This window comes from Caloenas nicobarica, chromosome 4 (genome assembly GCF_036013445.1).
Source record: "Caloenas nicobarica isolate bCalNic1 chromosome 4, bCalNic1.hap1, whole genome shotgun sequence".
Lineage (NCBI taxonomy): Eukaryota > Metazoa > Chordata > Aves > Columbiformes > Columbidae > Caloenas > Caloenas nicobarica.
The window spans coordinates 3,545,219-3,566,631 of record NC_088248.1 but is presented as its reverse complement, the minus strand read 5'-3'; the positions used below and the strand labels follow the sequence as shown (position 1 = coordinate 3,566,631).

The 21,413-nt window shown below is 41.1% G+C and overlaps 1 protein-coding gene across 1 annotated transcript in view; it reads right to left on the bottom strand.

The window, feature by feature from the left end:
• The window catches only part of BMPR1B (bone morphogenetic protein receptor type 1B), a 222,748-nt gene that overhangs the window by 19,124 nt on the left and 182,211 nt on the right, over positions 1-21,413 (bottom strand). Inside the window, exon 3 of the mRNA XM_065633542.1 lies at positions 8,158-8,317. Within this exon, the coding sequence (XP_065489614.1) occupies positions 8,158-8,300 (143 nt within the window). The 5' untranslated portion in view covers positions 8,301-8,317. The remainder of the gene's footprint in view (positions 1-8,157; positions 8,318-21,413) is intronic.

Below are 21,413 nucleotides of genomic sequence, written 5' to 3'. Positions count from 1 at the left end.
GGGGGAGGAAGGCATGAAAAGGGTGGCTGCATTTTACTGAGACTGCTGTACATTAATTTCTCAGCACTCCGAGGGTGATGCGTAACGTGTAAGAAACACAAATTGACTGATTTGCAGGAAGAGGATCCAAAAATAATCAAAAAACTCTTTAACAGAAGACATGTAAGTCACATAAAAATAAAATATTCTGTTATTTCCCCAGGAAAATAACACTGGTTATTATGTGCAATGAGTACTTTTCAGAAGAGAAGAAACAAACTCAGTTAAAGCAAGGAAATAAAAAGAAAAAAGGATTAGAAAACTTAAACAGCAAAATTTCAGATGATTTGCTCCCTACTTGAATGAGAGTCTAACAGAGCAACAACAGCAAAGGCAATGAAGATGTAGGAAACGAGAGGCACAGTTACATATATAAGAGAGAAACACAATTTGTAAGTATTAGCTGCACGACAGAGAGGTGCTGGATAGGATCATGTCAAACATTTGCTGTGGCGTATTTTTATATTAGTGGTGCAGGGTCTAGCCACAGTAAGCTTATTACTTCAAATAATAATCTATCACAGGTTATTGACTTCTGGATTTGAAAAGTAACTAGCTGCATGTTACAAATGACTTTCTTGGGGAAGTGAGCGATGACTTCTGCCCTTCTTTGACACTGTGCATATGAGCAAGGCCAGGGAGACATCAACCCTTCTGGGCAACAACCACCTTGATTTCATTGCTGAAGCTTAAAAGATAGGAACAATAGGATTGGCAAGAAGAGAGACTGTAAGGAATCCATTAGAGTAGAATATTATATTAGATTAGATTTTATTTGTTTGCATGGTGCCTTTGATTCAAAGTAATGAGTGAGTTTAACCCAGGGGAGAGAGCAGCAAAACAATAAATTGCAATCAAGTGAAACACAAAAATGAACTCCACAGCTAACAGTCCCCAGCAAAAACCAAAACCCCCATTGCACCGAAGGAAAGCAGGGGAAGGAAAAGTCAAATTGTTTGCAGAAGGGAAACAAAAGCCGGAAAGTCAGTGGGATTTTTTTCATTTTTTTTCTGACTTGCAATGGGACCCAGATTCTTAGCTCATTTTTGAAAATTAAATTCAGGTTCCTCAAGCACTTTAGTCCTTCTGGAAATTTTCCTCCAAATTTAAAAAGACAAAAAAAAGAGATTGGATAGAGCAAACCAGAAAAGTTATAAAGCTCCAATAATGAGGAAAAATCATGTTCCTTACAGACAACGATAGAGTACCGAAGGAAAAGGCGAGACAACTGAAAATAGCAATGCTGAGCAGAATAAATGCTTGTTTCTACCTCTAAGAAAAACTAAGCCAAAACGTTTTCATGCAATATAAGTACCCATTATTTTATTGACTTTTTTTCAGGCAATTGGGTGAGAGGTAGAAGTGACCCTTCTGAAAAGACAGAAGCATCCCACACCTGCTCCCCCCTGCCCTCAACCTCTCCTGCTGGGTCACGGGATGTCAGCAGGACAGTAAAGGGCAGGGCATCCCCTGCTATTTTATTGATCACCGTCCCTCATACCTGCCTATGGTAGAAATGAAACCGTTCTTACTATTATAACAAGTCAGAAACACGTCAGGTAAGTCTGCTTTGTCTCCAATTTTATGTTTATTTTGGTGAATGCACACATAGAAATATGCGTACATTGCTGATACATGGAAAGCAATATGAGTAACCTACTCTCCTCTTCCGAGCAAAAAATTGTAGCATAGAATTATTATTTTCTTAAACTCAATTTGAATGCTATGTAATTTCTAATTTGAATTCTGCGTAATTTCATTCTGCAAATGGTGTGTAAAGAGTGAATTTGACCTGTGTTAGCGAATAGATCCAGGTACGCATCAACTAACCTTCTCCACTAAAGCATCATTTTAGTAGAGTATAGTGCAGGGGAGTGATTAAATACATTTTGGATGTGCTAATAAGAACGGATTTGGTATGCCACATATTTGCCAAGAGCAAATTTTTACAGCCAAGTCAAATACCAGGAAAATAGAAGGAGTTAATAGCGGAAACACTGACAGACACTGATGTAGAAGGTGCCGCTACAGATTACCAGAAGGAAAGAGGTGATCTTAACTGAGACCTTTACTGAATGTCAGAAGAGAGGAACAGAGGCCAACAGCTTTGCAGCTGCTCATGCAGATGTCCTCGTTGGCCAACAGCCATTTTGCACGGAAGATGTGATACCTCAGCTACCAAAACTTGACCGCTGAAGGTTTCCTGTCCCCTCTGCATGTGTGACACAGCCAAGGATGGCAATATATAGCTTGGAAAAGCAATGTCTTTCCCTCATTCAGTGCCTAGCACAAACAGATGGGATAAAGAACAATGAAAAGATTCCTTATCTTTGATTTTCTTTGCAATTGAGTCCATACGAGTATTACTATTTTTGTCCACTTCTCCTCTTTCTACTCCTGGTTTTGATATCGGAAAGAGCTACAGCATCTTTTCATTTCCATCCAAAGCAACGTGACAAGTTTCTGCACCGTTTTTAAAAATTATCAAAAAACATTAGATTATGTACAGGAACTGGGAAGTTCATACTCTTCTGTAAAAACTGGCCGAAATAATCTAATTTGAAAATTGGCTGACTTCCAGTTTGCATCTAATTCACCTATTTTGTCACATCCTTCACTTAAGGAAGATGATGAAGGCCACATTTGGCAAAACACCATCTTTGGACACTGTTCATAAAACGAATGGCCTCTGTAAATGTGTTCAACACAGGCTAATTTTCCAGAAAAAATAATACAGTTAGTGACTGTGCTTTGGGGAAGTAACATGAAACCAAGTGAGAAGAGCATTACACAGTTGTTGAGCCAGATGCACCTTCGGATGTTTGCACAGCTACTGTGAAGGTGAAGAGACACAAACAGGTTTAACGAAGTCATGAAGCTGGCTCACAGCAGGTCAAAGTTTCTTGCCATGCTGGGCTCCAAGATGGTCATGCTGGTCCTACCACGCATACTCTACTGTGCGTGGTACCTTTTGGCTCTCTGGCTGCTCAACAATGACCCTACACATAGAGAGAAAGGTGGGTACCCAACACATCTTTGCAGGGCATCTTTTCATATCTCACATGTAAGTCTATCAATAAATATTCTCTCTTTACCACCTGCCCATCCTGTTCTTCCAGGGCTGAGACATGACCCAGCGCATCAAACGTGTCTTGCATTGTTCTACTAAATCACAAATAAGATCAAACAGTTCTCCCTGATACATGGGGTCACAACGCAGAAAACGACTCATGATGCCAATCTGGGAGAGCGAGCCCTAGAAACTGTCCAGGCTTCATGCTCAGCATCTGAGTTTTGACAGGTCTGTAGACCTGACAGCACAGCTTGGGGTATGAAAATAGCACCAAGCGTGGGTAACCCCTGCGTTTTCACCAGGACTCTCTAGCACCTTTCACTTCTGTGCAAAATCCATCTCAGTAGATGTGAGAAGTATCAAGAAGCAAATAGTCAAAATAAAGCTACTCTTCTTCCTTTTATCTCTTCCCTTTTCTCTTATTCCTTTCTTTTGTCTCCAAAACTTAAACACAGTCCAAATGTTTCCTTTTGCTTGACCTTAAGATTACACTTTAGCCGAATTTGTATGACGTACCTTCTTTAATGCTAGGACGGATTTAACAGAGATATTTGCTGGTTTGCAATTTTTTTTGGTATACGTAAATTCAATATGCAAGGTCAGTCTTAGGTATTCCAGTACTTTCTGCACAGTAACACCAAAGTACTCCCACACATCAAAAAACTGAGAGTAACACAACAGATCGCAATAGAGGGAGATCGGACTTGCATGACTATGTAGCTGAAGGTTTATATTAAAAACCAAATGGGCAAGTCCTGAATTAAAGTAAGAATGAGGAATTTCTGGGGCACAGTTGAGAAGTGTGGGAGGGGGACTTTGTGTTTTAGTTTAATTTGCACTTGGGGCAAAGTCACTTACTGAGCCTCGTGTGAAACATAGAGCCCTAGCAGAGGGGGCAAGGGAAGACTGGGGCTCGCAAGAATTTGTCTCTGTTGACATTCGTGTATTTTTGTTTGGTTGGTTTTTTGTTCGTTTGGGTTTTTTTGTTTGTTTGGAGGGGTTCGCTTGTGTTTTTTGTTGGTTTCGGTTTTTTACTCATCAAAGCGGACTTAACTGCCTCCAGTACAGCCCAGTATAAAGGATTGCATTAAAAAAAAATGACAGTTTAAAAACAAAATGAAAGGCTAACTTGTAAGATCTCACCATAGCTCCTTTATCAGAAAATGATCAACTTTACCCTAAAAATTGAAGTTGCTTAAAAGAAAAGGTGGCTGAACTCAGTTCTTTGGCCCACTGTTGGAATCTTCTTCCTCTTACATAACAAATTACAAAGGCAATTCAGTCCTATCATCTGGAGAACAGGAGAATTAAAATAACATCACTCCAGTGAATTATCACCTCTGGTAACACTGAAAAAGCAACTTAATTATTTTATTGCTTTAGATAACCAAAGACGCAGAAACAATCAAGACCAGTAGGCAACGCAGAAGAAATTAAACTCTATCAGCCCAATCTTTAAAGCTGTCAGCATTTATTTGTGAATGGAAAATAGAGTACAACGAGTCACCTAATCAGCCTCTGCCTTTGCTGCAATCCCATTACAATCAAAGCAAATTAAATCTAACGCTACTTTTAAAAATATGTAATTAATAATGATTAGACACAACTGCCCGTATGTTCACTTCGTGCACACAACACTTGAAATGGAACAATAAAATGAGGTCCTGGCTGTCTTCAAAGCAGCTTTGAGCTTCTTTACTGAAAGCCTCATATGAATTGCACAGATGTTCAGAATGAAGAATAACGTTTCAACACGCTGCAGGTTAACACAGCCTTTACCAGCAGAGGATTGCAAACCTTTGGCAAAGATCTTAATTGTCAGCGCCTTGAGTTCACTAATGAGGTTTAATTGCCCAGAGTAGCCGCAACTGCGACCCCCCCACCCATACACATGGTGACGGGGCTCTATTTAAGCTCCAGTCTGAGCATGAAACCCTTCTTGGTGATGGTGAAGAAATGCCTGTCTCCAGCCCCATCTCCTGCCTGGAACTGGACAGCTGTGTGAAGGGCCATTGTAGGACCTGTCTCTGCCCGTTGTGTTCAGGTACCCTTGGGGAAATGGGGTGCTGGTGGGTGGCCCTAACATCACCCTCAGCTCCTGGCTTGGCCCTGTTTAACTGCTCCCTGTACTGACTCTCCTCTTGATGAGACAACTCTGTAGTGGGTCTTCCAAAACTAGTTGTGCTCGTGGATTGCCCCATTTGTAAAGCGTACTCTAACTAGAGCTACTGCTTTTCTGTTGATCTAGAAAGCCATCTGCATTTTAAGCTGCGGTGTTATCCTTAGCTCCCTAAAGTATTATTGGACTTAAGCTGCAGAAGTATAAAGAAAGAGAAATTCTGTATAGGAACACAGCAGGCTGTCAGAGGATTTGATACAGATGTGGTTAAAGAATATTGACTTTTAAATGTCTAAAAATACAATTATAGAGAGGATTTTAAGTGGCCACCAGATGTCCTCATTTTTATATAAACATTTAGACTATGGGTACTACAGGCAGAGTCTACACTTTAACAGATAAAGACCTGTGGTAGTAGACCAAAATCTTCAGGTGGGATGGCAGACTGCTTTTTATGAGAAATTTTTAATGGCCGCTGCAATAGGACTAGCTATTTTACTCTGAGAGCTTTAATTTAAGCACAGCTGGAAATGCTTTCCCATCGAGCTTTCAGAGCCCTCCTTGCCCCTGGGCACACAAAAGGCTTCCCCTGCTTTGGTGAAAGCCCCAGTAGGGACAGCTCGTGATGATGCTCTCCAAAGCCCAAGCCCTGGCTGTGGATGTGCTTCAGTGAATTTTCTGCGTGTCAGGGCTCTGCCAGGCCCTTGAGTGCCCCAGGGTGCGCTGACTCTTCTCCACAGGGCTGGCAGATCCAAGCTCTGCAGGTCCATGTACAGCCCAAAGCTTTACAGACTGATCAAGCCACCAAGAGATTTGATTTTTTTTAAAAATATAAAATATAAAAGGCTTTTAGTGGCTCTATCTGAGGGAAGAAGATAATTAATGCAATAACTTTTAATCTGGAGCAGTTCACTTATTCATTAGACAAACACAGTGTGATCAATACTGTTTGAACTTCAATATAGGGAAACTTCCTTTATAGTGAGGCTCAGTGAGAATTCCTGAGTGCTTTAAAACTGTGTCAACACTTGTTTGAGCTAGAATGAAATGACAAAATTACTGCCTGACTAGAAGGATGATACCGAAACACAGGGGAAACTAATAATCTCTGTTAGCCTGGTTGGTCTTGATAAAATCCTTTGAAACCTGGTCTCAACCCAGCCAGCTAACCAGAGACCTAACTGCTCTCTCAACATTAGACTTAGGATATTCTTCTCACCATAATGTCCCACGTTTCATCCTTAGTTCCAGCTATAGATTAGGGAATTTAAACAACAAAGGATTACAGACTAGTGTTTAAGCAGATGTAAGGGAAACAAGGGGTGTTATGTCCCTTAGTACCTCACTGCAGCTCTCACCTCAAGGGAAGGGGGCTCATAGCAGTGATCGCTGCTGTGAAAATGATTATTGCTGACAAGCCATGAAGGCAGGGTATTTAATTAAACTTTTTTTGTTTTGTATTATTCCATACTATTCAGTAATCTTTCACTTATGCCAGGGCAACTGGCAAGGTGGACAGTGCTCAGGTGATAGCACAGGATGGGAAAGAGGAGTGGCTCTGGATAAAATGCAAACCTTTCAGCTGTTTCCGTTTTCCTGGACAGAAAAGTGATCAATATTTGATGGCTAAATTTAATTTTCTGTTATTACTTTGACTCCTAAATTGGAAAAAATAATTGTCACTCAAGTAGAATGGTCAAGCCTGATATGTGCAAAGATTATGAAGACGAAAGGGGTTTTTTTTGTATTTTATTACTATTTAACAGCCTATCCTTGGGCATTAATAGCTAAAACCAAGTTTGGCATTTGACACTGTAAGGGGGACTCTGAAGAGAATTTCTTTAAAGTATCTCAGTGAGGGGAAAATAAAATGGATTTGTGTAACAGGAGATTTACTCACAGCTCCTGGTAGCATGAAAAATACTTAATGTCAATGGTACCTATGAAGCAATGTGCAACAGCAGGCATACCCAGCTAAGGTATAAACCTTGTTCAGTGAGTTCCTTAACATGGATCCCTTTGTGCTTCCTAATTCTTGGATTTAAAAGCCATCTGCAGCTTCCCTGTTACCGCATGTGTGAGACAGCACGTGTGAAAGCTGCGGCTCTCGCTGGGCAGGAGCAGGAAACAGCCGATTTGCGCTGCAGGGGATCTGCAAATTGATATCAGAGCGGGGTTTTACAGCTTTTTAAACTGCCTGCCATGTGAGAGCAGTTAGGGCCAACTCCTGGCTACAGCATGGGTTTGAAGGAAGAGGATAGAAAGGGGAAATGGTATTTACGGCTGCCATCAAAACTTTGATACACTTCAGTGCGAAGCTGTAGGCTGAGCAGAACTAAGTCAGGCTACAAAACAACGCTCATAAAAATCCAACAAAACAATCGCTATCTTCAGGGACCTAAGGCTTTCTCCATCTATCTTTTCAATGAGCTGACACCATGTTAGACCGTCTCACCTCAAACAGCCCTGCGTACCCCATGTGTATGTCCAGCTGGGCTCACAGCTCTGGCCTGCTGCAATGCTGCTTGCATTCCTACAGCTCCTCTAGGCTATAACTGATGGTGTTCCATACAGAGCAATTATAAATTTATTAGCATTTACTGACATTTCAATATATCGCCATTAAGTGTCCTCTTGCTAACTGCATGCACCTCTAAAAAGAAACTCCTACCTTCAGAGTATTTCACCTGCAATGAATTAATGAAAATATTATCTAAAACTGTAAAGATGTAAACACCTTAACACACAAATATAAATATGCAGCTGATATCTAGGTAAAAATTGCCCCTGATTTATATAGGCACTGTATGAACAACTCCTTTACAAAATACTGCTTAAACAAAAACTGCAACACTCAACTAGTGACTGCGGAGCTACCAGGAATAGGTGTTCTCATGTTTTACCACCAAATATATACCCCACAAACCTGCAGGTGCTGTTGACGGAGTCCTCAGGACAGTGGTGGTGGCACTGGCAGGACAGCTTCTTCTGTGGTGGGGCAGGTGCTGTGCTCTCACCATCTTCTTTTCTGGTCTCCATGTTCAACTTGGCAGAACTTCGCAAAGGCATGATGGCTAGAAAACTGTCTGTAAATATAAGGAGTGGAAAAAAAAAAAAAAGAAACAGTTCTAGGCTGCATTGCAAGACTTGAAGTGGAGGTTTTACATTATTTCTACCCATCAAAATTTGAGAAAGTTTTCGAGCTGGGTCTTCACTACAGAGCAGGTTTCTGTAGAAGCCTCTGAAATGGTCACTGTGTTTGAGGCTTGTTGGGGCTCAGTGGCATTAGATCAAAGATACTGATATTCAAGTTCTGCTGCTGCCAAAGACATACGTTGTGCTTTTCAGACTGCAGAGCACAGCTTTTCTCCTATTGCATTACGCAGGTCAAATCCTCGGTTACACCTTTGCGCTTTCTTTGTCTGTGTAGTTGGCACGCATTTACATCCACTGAATCCCATAAAAATGAACGAGATTTATGGTACTCCAGGCAGAGCAGAATATGGCCATGCAATTCAACAAAGATTTAACAGAAAGTGATGTTCCTTGAGGTTCAACAGTACTTTCTGTCTCTGGATTTCATAAGCAGTACTTGGAAAACGAGGAAAAATAGTTCATTTCTATAAACAAAGCAAAAGGCAAGAATGCGTTTTAGAATGAACAATGCTGAAATATATGGATGTGATTACTTCCAAAAATATCAGAGTACTGAACCTCCATGGAGCTGGTGGAGTACAGCTAGAGATGTTGGTGATGGGCTGGGAGCTGTTTCAGAAACTGCCTCCTCCCCCACTCATAAATATCAGCTTTCAGTGGCTGTGAATATTTTAAGCCTCAAAGACAAAAAGCAGATCAGCATGAAAAGCTTCATGGAAGTTTCTCACTTTCCTTTTGCTTTCCTGTAAGAAATCTTACTAAAGGGTCATTTGCGAACAGCTGTCTCCAACAGAGTAGTTGAAGAGCAGGCTTGAAATTTGCTGTTAGGTCTTTAGAAACAATTGGCATTATTATTACTATTATTATTATTTTGATTGGCTCCTGAACTGCAGCTTTGACTCTAAAATCTTCCCCAGACTTCCACCATCAGGACTGATATAGTGTGGAGCTGACAGAAAACTGTATCCTTTTCAGCTCCCTCCAGAAAGATGGGCAAACAGAGCTGATGGGAGCAAGTAGAATCATAGGATGTCCTGAACTGGAAGGGACCCGCCAGGATCATCGATCCAGCTGCTCTCCCTGCATGTGACAACCCCACAGGTCACACCGTGTGTCTCAGGACGTTGTCCAGTCTCTTCTTGAACACTGTCAGGTTGGGGCCGGGACACCTCCCTGGGGAGCCTGTTCCAGTGCCCAGCACCCTCTGGGGGAAGAACCTTTTCCTAATCTCCAACCTGACCCTCCCCTGGCACATCTCCCTGCCATTCCCTCGGGTTCTGTCGTTGGTCACTAAAGAGAAGAGTGGCCATCCCACCTCCACCCCGCTCCTCCTGTGGCAGTGCTGGTAGGAAAGCCCTGCACATGGACAGGCGCTGGCAGACAGGCTTTCATTTTCCTCGCTGTAACAAGAAACATGTGAGCTTGCTCCTAGCAAACTAGGAAAAAGCTGAAACTTGTTAGCTGTGGAAACACTGGGGCTTTGCATGTGAGAAGGGCTCATTTAGAGAATCGTTAGCTTTTTGAAACAGCATAGCCCTTCCACTCCTTGCATAAGAGACATGTTAATAATATGAAGGTGATACACATGAAAGGCAATCATTCACCATATCAGCTTGTGATATCTATGAAATATAAAACTTGTATGGCTTGACCTTTGCTCAGTACCTATGTATTCCACCAAAATCGACTGGATTTTTGATTAGCTGACCTCTTAAACCAGAAAACTAGTTACAAACTATGGGCTTGTAACCCTTGTGCCCAATGTCAAAATATTAATTGGATTCATGACACAACTGGATGTCGAAGTCCCATACTGCTTTTACTAACACTTGGCAAAATTAGAACTAAATGAATTAGCTCACTCAATATACATTGTATATCTGTGTACTCATACATGTACCTAAAGATGCAGTAGGTGCTTAAATTAAGACCAAAAATGTGCTGTTTGGTTTTGTGGTGTTTGTGGGTTTTTTCATTATTATGGTACTTTAAAATGCAGCCTGCGTACCACAAATCTGTACTAACAGATGTTTGCTCCCTGGGTCACAGGATTAGAGATTAAGCAAATTCTCTTTCGATCAGCAATTTTTGTCTGTATTCCTCTGAAGCTCATGAGGCAACAAAGTGAAATAGCTTGCTCTGTGTATAATTTCCATGGCTGTTTCCACAAGCTACCTACAGTTTCAGCAACGATCGTTCCTCAGCAAGGAGTTCAAAACCGAAAGCATTTTACACCTAGTACCAAAAAAAAAGGGAGGTTTAATCACACATTTGAAAGCGCCTGAAAATGTTACATTTAGACAACTAAGTACCTTCCTCATAATACATACAACTGAAAGTCATTCTGGTTTTCAACAAATGTATAAGGCCATCATACTCCAGTGCAGTCTGTGCCCATCACTCATCAGGGGTGTGATCATGAACAGCTTCTGCAGAACCTGCCATAAACAACAGCAGCTTACATCCCTAGGCCTGGTTGTAGTGTTAGTTAAAATAAGACAGGTGGGAGATGCTGGTTTAGAGTCAGAAATCTGAAGTACCATCAAAGCATCATAGGTGGTGATCACATGGTTTAGTGGTAGAGTTGGCAGCGTCAGGTTAACGGTTGGACTTGATGATCTTTTCCAACCTAGATGAGTCTGTGATTCTAGGTGGCTGTTTAGAGATGTAGTTTTGTTTTCAGAAAACTTAGGACAAATAGGCTGGCATTCAAATTTGCACCTTCCAAGAGCTTGAAGTAGGGATGTTGACTACAATTTTGCTTTCAGATAATGCCCATGGTCAAAACTAGTGCAAAATCATTGCAGTTTAGTGTTGAATACATACAATTAAGAGGTAGTAATAGGTAATTTTGATCAGGCCCTTTCCTGTCTTCTAAAACCAAAAACTCTTCTCATTCCATTCTCTTGTTCCTTTTACACATTAAATTCCTGGCTGCTAGCTAAAAAGATGGGCAGACCCTGTCCCTCTGAAATTCAGATGTCTCACCCAGGAAATGACCGTGGAACACATAAAAACTCCTCCTACTCGGAGCTGAGTTTCAACAAGGTCTTTTGACTTCTACATCTGCTTGACTTCCAAGCAGCAAGATTTTCTGCAGCCTCTTCGCCAAAATGTAATGTGTAAGAAGAAACCCACAAGAGCTTTCCAGTTTAGCAATAAGTTTCTCCTGATTTCAGGTGTGAAATGCACAGTTTGGGATGGTGAACAGCCTGTTCCTCTTGCATCAGCAGCTGTGCTGTAACAAGCACGTGTCGGTCATGCAGCCCCGGCCCTATCTAGGGATTAGAAACCCTCTTGGTTTTGAAAGCTCTCCTAAGGAGCTATGTCCAAATGCCCTGAAAACAAGGGATTTCAGGCTATTTAAATTTGGCTGTTTCTCTGCTGTAGCCTATTCTGTTGCAGCTCATGGCCAGCTTCCCCTCCCTGATGAACTGAGCACAGCTCAGGATAGTTGCAGAAAAACAGTGGTATCAGAAATAAGGCTGTTCTAGTCTGCTGAGAACCTTGCTGACTGCATCAGGGAATTAATCAAAACAGTTGGGAGCCTGAAGGTCACCATCAGACTGGTATATCTTCATCAAATTTAGATTATTTTTCTCAGTTTATTGCCTTCCCCCCCCCAAAAAAAAAAAAAATTCACTTGCATGTACAAAGCACCTTCCACCACAGGCAGCCACCAGGGATTTTGCGTCTATTCAGAGTACTGCTCCTGAGAAGTATTTTCCTCTGTGGGGCTGGAACTGCTCAAAATTGCGATGGCCTCTGTTACGAATGTCTACCGGAGCAAGGGGACTCTGTGCTCAGAAGCATGCTGCTGCTGGTTTTTTTTCCCCAATGTGTTAGTGTGTCTCTCTACATGCTTTGCTCCACCTGAGATCCTTTGTAATATCCCAAAGCAGTCTTTACAGAAAGGCACATCTACAAAGATCTTGAAGCCAGGAGAAGAAATATAAGGAACATATAAACTGCTATAAAATGAAAGCGTTATCCTGGATGACCATGGAAATGACTAATGTCTTGTCTAAGCCCCTACTAATCTCCATGCCAACAAATAAACCTTCTTGGATATATGATTCTATTTTCTTCCCATCCTTCCTAGACTTGATGTTAGTCTGTGGTCCCTAAGCCTTTGCATCTAAATACTAACTAACTTCTCCTTTCTTATGTGGCAAGCCCTTTCATGGACTTTTGGTTTTGCTATAATTTTTTAAATGATAGATAAGTGATCACAAACCTCCACTCCACAATCACAGTCAAGTAACCACTAGGACAACTTATATCTTGCTTTTAAATAATGCTGTTTAGTGTTGGTTTAATAGGTCTGTAGACAGCGGTACCTTACACAGAAGGAAAATCACCTATTTAAGCTTTGCATTGGCTCACATAGGTCCAAAATATCTGATCTAGAGAGCCCATCTCTTAATATACATTCACACCTCAAGCTCTCTGCTATGGCTGCCAATAAGCACTCCAACCCTTGCCAACTGTAGCCATAGTTATGCAATTTGGACAGGAATTTCTCCGCTAGAATCTGGATAAAGCCCAATAGCTCATTTCACACCAGCCCACAGCCATCCGATGGGAATGACTGCTGGGCACGGCTCTGAGTCAACAAGTCTGGTAATGTAGGAGGCGAAAGGCTCTGTATTCTGTTACTCTGTATTCTGCAATCCAAATCTTAAGCTGTCCTGTTCCCAGAGGATGAATAATTTGCAATAGTTGTCTCAACAGATCAATTTCTATGCCACAGCCATGTGATTTACATGCAGTGAAAAAGCAGACCTTTCAGGACTTTGCACAGGTTAATCAGGAGCAAAAGTCAGACTTGCTCCTTCCCAAAGCAGATGCTAAGGGCATCAAGAGGGATCTATTCAGGAGAAAAGTATCAGAGTGCTCTGCTCACCCGCCGTTCTATGTAGGGTATTTGAAACCTCGAACTATTGCAGTACCATCCATTTGTGTTTTCCCAGGCCAGTAACAACGTCTGGCTTGCAACAGCGCTTGCTGACGGGGAGCAATGTTCAATGCTTCAGAGAAAGTAGACGTAGGAAGCTTTGCACATCACAGAACCGCTGTTTCAGCTGCTGCTTCGGACTGGAAATTGAGTACGCTCATGCAAAAGTGTCTGAACAGCAATTAAAAGGAAGAAAATCGGTCAACTTCACAAAACTGTTGGATGGAAGTTTTAAACCGCAAAGTTACTTCATCTATACCTCAAATCATACTTGTATTAAAATACAAAACTATCATGCGACACCTTGCTAAAGTTTCCCATGCTCCGTCATAAACTACAGCCTGATGACTTCCCAGCAGGCCAGGGCTATACCATCAAACTCAATTGTTTTAAGAGAAAGGGAAATAACTAACTGCTAACTCACTGTACTTCACAGTCATCAGATAAAGGGCTGTTTTGGTGAACACAGTGCAGTTAAAGGAGTTGGAATAAATTACACCTCTTAAGTCAGCCTGATCTACTGTGTAAAATAGTCAAGGGTAACAGTAAAACACTTTTCATTGGTGATAATCATATAACAGAGAAGGAAAAATGGCTCATGACGGTTTCCCTCTGCTGGATATTCAAGGCTACCATAAAACTCAAGGAAAGGTCAGATGCTGAGACCTTCACAGTTCTGATCCAAAACCACAGTAAACAAAATCTGGCATAAAAACACCAGAAAAAAAGAAAAAAACATGTTTTCTAATCAATGCATGACTGTACTTGCACTAGTGAGCTCCAAATGAGGTTGGTATCAAATGGTGTTCTAAATTAGCTTTACCCTGGTATACATCCACTGTAATAAATTGGCATAGTAAAATTGTAGTGTGTTGGTAGTAGTTCCCACCTATGCTGGATTTTTTTGTACACCAAAGTATGTGGAACCTACACATTGCTCCCTCTCATCTATATAGTTCAAAATTTGGGGTGGTTGTGCTTCTATTCATGATGCAAAGAAAGGAAGGTTACAATCTGATGTAATTTTAAACAATCTGTCAAGATAGTTTTCTTAAAATTTCTTCTGTCCATATGCAGAGTTGCCACCAAGTGCCAACATAGCTACATGTGTAAGGCTCTACTTTAAGTAATGTATTTATTTTTCAGAAACTGTTTTTGTGTTTGGTTTAAAAAGGATAAGCACCTTTCTCCCACAAAGCCTGTTTGACCATCTTAATCACACAGGACGTTATTAGTTAAATTAGTTAAGTTCAGCATGGAATGTAACAAGCTGTGGCAAAGCCACTGAGACAAGACCCTTCAAATTAATACTCGTAGCATTCTACTTGCAACTTTAAAGTGCAAAGGCTGCTTTGGTGTCATAACCCATGGAAAATGCACATGTAATTTGCTGACCACTATTACATCATAGCTTGATTGAGTGTTACTTTTGCCTGGTTTCCTCTCATTTGCTCGCCACAGTTAGTCTTTGACATGTTTTTCATTTGGAAAAAAATTAGAACTGGTTGGCACACTTTTCATAGCATGAGAGACTGTCCCAACAGAATAGGAAAAAAGCACAAAAGAGAGACTTCTTTAAAATTTACAAAGGAAAGTACATGCAAAGTGTTCTGGCCTGCCAGATTGGACTCAGTAAAGTTTACCCCTACCCACTGTAATTCCCCATTAACGAAGAATTTCCTCAACTTTATCGCTTAGGTCTACCTTCTGCAATCCTTTGATTCCATCTAAAAATGCTTGATGACCAAGAAAAGCTTTTAAAATGTGAGTTTTCAATATTTGCAAAGATGAATAAAAAGGTATTTCACGTAATTCTCATTATCACCATGTTTTCTTTATTTCTAATCTCTTTTTCAAGAGCTGGATTTCACAGAGCAAATTCAGAGGTAGCATGCATTGGAGCTACCACTATTCTTTTCTGAATTGTGTGTTCTTTTACAATTCAAAATGAACAAACATTTGCAAACATTTTTATAAAGGCACTACTGTTCGATGCATGTATGAGAATAACAGATCTGAGAATGACTGTCTGGTCTTACTTTATCCCCAGAAGGCCTTTGAGTCATAACGGAGCATCACTTGAAAATAACCAGAGGAGATGCAGGTGCAGCTAGATCAGACCTCTTCTGATCTCCCCAAAGTGTTGGTATTTAAGGTACCACAAAATAATTAGAAAGTGTTATTTATTTCAAAGGCACAATAGCCTAGCTTTGTGAGAAAATATGCAGAAATGCAAGTTTTCCATGGTGGCATTACATTATATATTGCTTTACCTATCAGTTTGGTCCACAACGAGTGCCTACATTTACTTTACAGGATAGCTTCAGATAGAAACTAAGCTACTGCGCAGGTACAGTGTACAAAGGCACATTAAACGATAGCCTCATGTCTTCATCAAACTTACCATTTTTCCTTACCACAGAAAACAAAAAATAACTATTTCAGTGAAACTGCTGAAGCAGTTCCTTTGAAAGAAAAGGGTTGTTTTTATCTCTCATCATTTTTATGTACCTGAGCTTCTTCACTTCTTACTTAACAGCAGCTTGGGCAAAATGTCTAGCTAAATGTCATCAAAACTTAGGAAACTATGCCAGCCAAGGCTTAGCTGCAAAACCCCGTCTCCCATCTATGAGCAGCTCCTGATCAAAAAAAGGAATGGGAGCTTGGGTACAAAGACGTGAAACAAGCAGTCTGGATACTAACTACAACCAGCAGAGTCTGTGCTGCACTCTTAATTTAGAAAACGTTTATGTAAAGAAAGATAGGGAGATTGCTGTTAATATCCAAAGCTAGTTATTTCTGGTTTTAAGCTGCAAATCCCCTCATACTCTTGCAATTCCAAGCAGCAAACACCAAATGCCACCATCAGGAGATTATGCAAACATCATCACAAGCAATTTGGAAAACTCTCCTAAGCACTGGCAACAGGATCAAAAAAATACAGACAGGAAGCAACGCAATGCGATACCATCACTACTAAAGCATGCTTTGCTATCTGATCTTCAGGAAAGCACCAAAGATTGCAACGGGCAAGCTGTAGATTTTTACTTCTTATAATTTCAGATGATATTTAGATTTAGGCATTCAGGCAATGGCATTTAAAAGAAAGAGCAATAGACAGTTTTGACCCTGTGAGTCTCTTAGATATGTTTAATAAATCACCATCACTCCTGTTCCCTTTTCCAACGAAAAGAAACCCAGGAGCACCATGCCAGCAGTCAAGACAAAAATAGTGCCTGGAAGATAAAAATATCAGCTAGCCATTCTCAACCCAACATCAAAGACTGCACCTGTATGTTAAAATATAATTAGCATGAGCACATGCCATGCTTGCAGAAGACAGTGCCAACATTATTCAGAGGTGCTAGTGCCCTTCTAACTGGATTTGGCTGCTCATGAGTCGACATGACATATACCCAGCTCAGCCTAAAGAGTAACCTACTTCATAAATCATGAATTCCCTTCCCAATCCTACTACATTGGAGTTATTCCCTCTTCTCATAAGAATAAATTTAACGATGCAGACATGCAAAAGAACAAAACTGTCATATAGATATCTTATGGCATAAGCAAGCTATATTTTTAATGGCTTTTTAAAAATGTTATGGCCATATATAGATATATAACTTCCTTTAAACTTGGTGTGTTGATGAGCTTGTCACAAATGCTTCCCAAATCGTGGGGATGATAATGCTTCCTACCAAATCCCCTCCCCACTTTTCCTCAAGTGCCTATCTCCCAGAAGGACAGATAATTTAGCATCTGAAAAAACACTGGTATATTTTGATAATTTTTCTTGGCAGATGCCATCGGCATCCCTACACCCCCCAAATTTATGACACGCTCAGCAACTCACTGTTGCTGAATGAAGCGCTCAAGGACCTGCAAGAATTGTTTTCTTCCCCGAGGCAAATGCCACCCTGCCAAGTGACCAGGCCAAGCAGTAATTGAACAAGTGACGGTATAAATTCTTGCCCTGTTCAGCTGCCAAGGCAGGGACTGAACTGCACTGACTGCTGCTACTGTTGGCCTCCCCACACATGCTGAGCGGGGATTTGAACTGCATGTGTAGAAATCGCGAGCGATGAAGAAGATCTTTGTGCTCACGAAGGACGGCTGAGGCACAAATCTTATCTTCTGCAAACGTGGCCCAATGCAACAGAAAGCGTCACTGACTTATTCACTTTGACAGAAAACAAATAAATCCATTTAAAGGGGGAGGAAAGCGTCTCTATTGCAAACCAAAATTAATTGCATGTGTGAAAGAACAATAACCAATTTTGACCACAGACATAAGTGCTATGGTTTTCCCCAAGCGTTCGAGCAGCCTAAAAGCATTTCTCTGTCTGAACGCTCCACAGCATCTGTTGAGCTCGTGTCTGGGCAGGAAGGAGGCGGATGCCACCTGTGCCGTGCCAGATGACACTGCCACCAAACCATCCGCTGGTTCCCATGGGCAGGACGCCACACTCACCCACCCACTCCGGTCCCTGCAAGAGGAGGAACCAGCCGTCAGCCCCACCAGGGCTGCTTGCTTTGGTTTTTTCCCATGTCACATGGGTACATCTTTGTAACTACGCTTCATAAAGCACTTCAAAGTCTAAAGAAGAAAAACGAATTGCAAACATCCTTAAAACCTGTATCCCACGTGCTCTACTTCTTGACCAGAAGTTTTCAAGAGCAGCATGACTACCTTTCTTTCCTTAGTCTTTCTCTATAGAGTATGAAGCAAGGAACAATTCTGCCATAAATGAACAGTGACAAAAAGTTTTAGCAGACAAAGAACATGTGGTTCTATTATTTGGCTATTGGTCCAATTAACTAGTGTTTAAAATGTATAGAGCAGATGCAGCATTTTAATAAGAATTATTGACATACACATGCGCTATATATTGCCAAATTACTTTTAAAGATAGACAGAAAAGTGTCTATTGCTAAGGCTAAAACCAGTCCCGAGTCTGTAATTCACCCTCAAAATGCAAAGCTGGCATCAAAATTGCTCTATTATTACCATAACATTTATTGTTAAGCTAACTTCCAAACCAAAGAGTAATATTAAAGCATATTTCAGGAGAAAAAGAGAAACATCCCTTTAAACTCCTTGTCAGGCTGAATGCCAATTACCGGGTCTTCTGAAAGCCTCTTTTTTTTTTTTCCTCCTTCCTCACCAGAAGCGGGAATAGGAAATCTTTTGTTTTGTCTGCAATATTTTCTCTGTAAATCTACCACCTCTCTCCTCCAAACTAAACTAACCAGAGCTTTGCAGCAGACCCCTCACACCGCACCAACTCTGCCCCACAGTCCCAGGCAACGAGCAGGACATCTCCAGGATGTCGTTCTCCTCCAGAACTGAAGCTTCAAACACAAAACCCCACCTAACCTGCTGCTGGCCATCCCCAGGTCCCGCTCTCTGGGACAGAGCACAGGGGCAGCAGCTGGGTCCCCATCGCCCCATAGGGCAGCCCCACGTCTCGCCAGCATACCAGCGATGCTGCTTTTCCTTCAGTCACACGTTCCCCTCTTTGACCTTTCTGCAAAATCCGCTGAACTACTCAAACCGGGCTTTAAAAATAAATTAAAAAAAAAAAAAAAAGACAATAAAGAAAAAAATTTTAAAAGGGGGGAAAAAGATAAAAAAAGGCAAGTTCTTTGTGAGCTGAAAAGCTAAGCCTTCTACTTACAGCGGGTTTCCGCGGGCTTGCTGGATTCCCCGAAGACGAGAGTCATGTGAGGAGGCAGAGGGCGGCTCGGGGGGCTCCGCTGGGCAAACACAGCACCGTACGCTGGGCTAATCCTGCACCTGTGGCGTGTTATTCAGCAGCAAAGAAATGTAGTCCAGGCTGCCTCTGCCTAATGCGGCTCAGCTGTTTTTTCTCTGTGCTCCCTTTGATTGTAAGCTGGCAAACAATATTATTCCAGCCAGGCGCAAAGCAATATTCAGGCTACGGAGGATATTGACAGTAGAAAGGTGGGAGAAAAAAAGAAAATCCTGGAATTACGAATAAAATAAAGATTCTGAGCAATACGGGTTTTGTAATTATTTCCATATGGTTAACAGCAGCGTCCAAGGTTAGTATGTGAAATTCACACTGGAGCTTTTTGCTCCCTACCTCCCTTTAAAGTGGGTCTACCTGCAATACAGGATCCACCACAGCAGCCTGGCTCTCATGTATCCAACTCAATACATGTTTTCCAAAGAGCCCAATCATGAGGTTTTTTAAGCTTCTTTCTCTTTACTTTATAGGCAAAACAAAAAACATCAATAGAGAACAGACTATTAAAAAACATGGCACACAACAAGCAATTTGTGATTTTTTTTTTTTTTTGCAGAGAAAGGGTCACCAAAGAGGTTCTTGAGTTGCTACCAGGACACATAGGTTTTATCATAGCATGTCCCAAAAACGGCAGGAAACTTGATTAAAACTATATACAAAGAAGAGCAAAATCTGGTCCCTTAGTGGAAAGACAGCAAGAAGTCCACCCCAAGGTAGAGAGACAATCACTGAAAGTAATTAATTACCCTGATATTTATCTTACGAGTTGACAGATAACTGTTAAAAAAATCCATGTAATTGTGATCTGCACAGGTATATAACAGAATATTGTTATTAAAAAACAATCACACACAGAGATTATTATTTCACATCCTTGAAATAATTTAGTTACTTTGTAACTTTAATGCAAGGTAAACTAATCTGGTAATTGCCATTCATTCCAGAGAACATGGTCATTTAATATATCACACCCACTACACATAAAACATAACATCTATCATTTCCATGCTAGTATGTAACTGTTAGAGATGACCTATAGCTACTGTTACTAATCAGCTTTCTTTTTCTTTCTGATATTAAGCTGTAAACATCAGACGTTGCAGTCAGAACGTGGTCACAGCATTTTGTACTTTGAAGGCCTGTCTCTACAAAATGATACTTCAGTGTCTGCTCCACCATTACCCAATCTAATTCCACCTTCGGAAACTGATAATGAAAATAAGAGATATCTGCACGTTCAAAATTATGTATCGGGTTTCTTCTCGGAAGGTTTATTGCTGTTGTTTATCAATGGGTTTATTTCCAAAGAGTTATTTTATGGTTAAGTAAAATGTATGTTTTAGAAGAGCTATCTTCCTATGAGAAAATGCTCAAAACTAATCTGGAACTACACGAACTTTCAACCGATTTTGTATAGAACGGCTGACTCTTCAGGATGCTGCATGAAACTGGTGTGATTCCTAGTGAAATAACCAAAGACAGGTATCTGGATTTTTGATCTGATCTACAGAGGACAAGGCAAGGAACGAGACTTTATACATTGTCAACATCAAAACAAAAAAGTCGCCTCCAATTTCCTCTTTCTAAAAATTTGCATATATTGTCCTTGCAAATACTTATTTCCTTTTTTTTTTTGGAGCCTTACACATGCTTTTTTGAAAGCTATTCGATACCAGCAGAGCCAACTGCTGAGTTTGCCCTCCTCCATGCTGTTTGGTCTGCTCCTGCTGCACCTTTACTTTAGAGAGCTACTGGTAGTAGCTGCTAGCAAGGCTGTGTGCAAATGACGTGCCATCTTCTGCCAACTCAAGGCTGTAACACGGGCCAGCTAGCAAGTGCTTGCACTGCCTGGTGGTGCTGCTGGAGCCACCACGTTGCTCCTCTCCATCTCTCCCCAGGCCTCCTGCTTATTCTGCCTCGTGTCTCTCATAGTCCATTCACAGGAACATCCAACAAAAACAACTTCAGAGCTGTGAGTGGTGTCTGGAGTTTGCTTTCTTTGTATAACGCGGCCTTTGCACTGCATGTGGTGTTACCCAGGCTGTGCTCTATACCAGCCTGCTGCTCTCCAGCCAATACAAAGCTCAAAACCTACTTTTAAGATGATGGAAAAGCTCAGAAAAACCATGAAAAACATGGAAGCTGAAGCGTAAACAAGACTGATATAAGTTTCTTTAAGGAGGAACAGCTTATGTATACAGTTCCTTTTACAACTGGTCACCCACCTAAATGTTTACATTCAATTAGCTTTCCAAAACAGTGGACTAGATGGCTGTGGAGACATAAGAGTTAGTT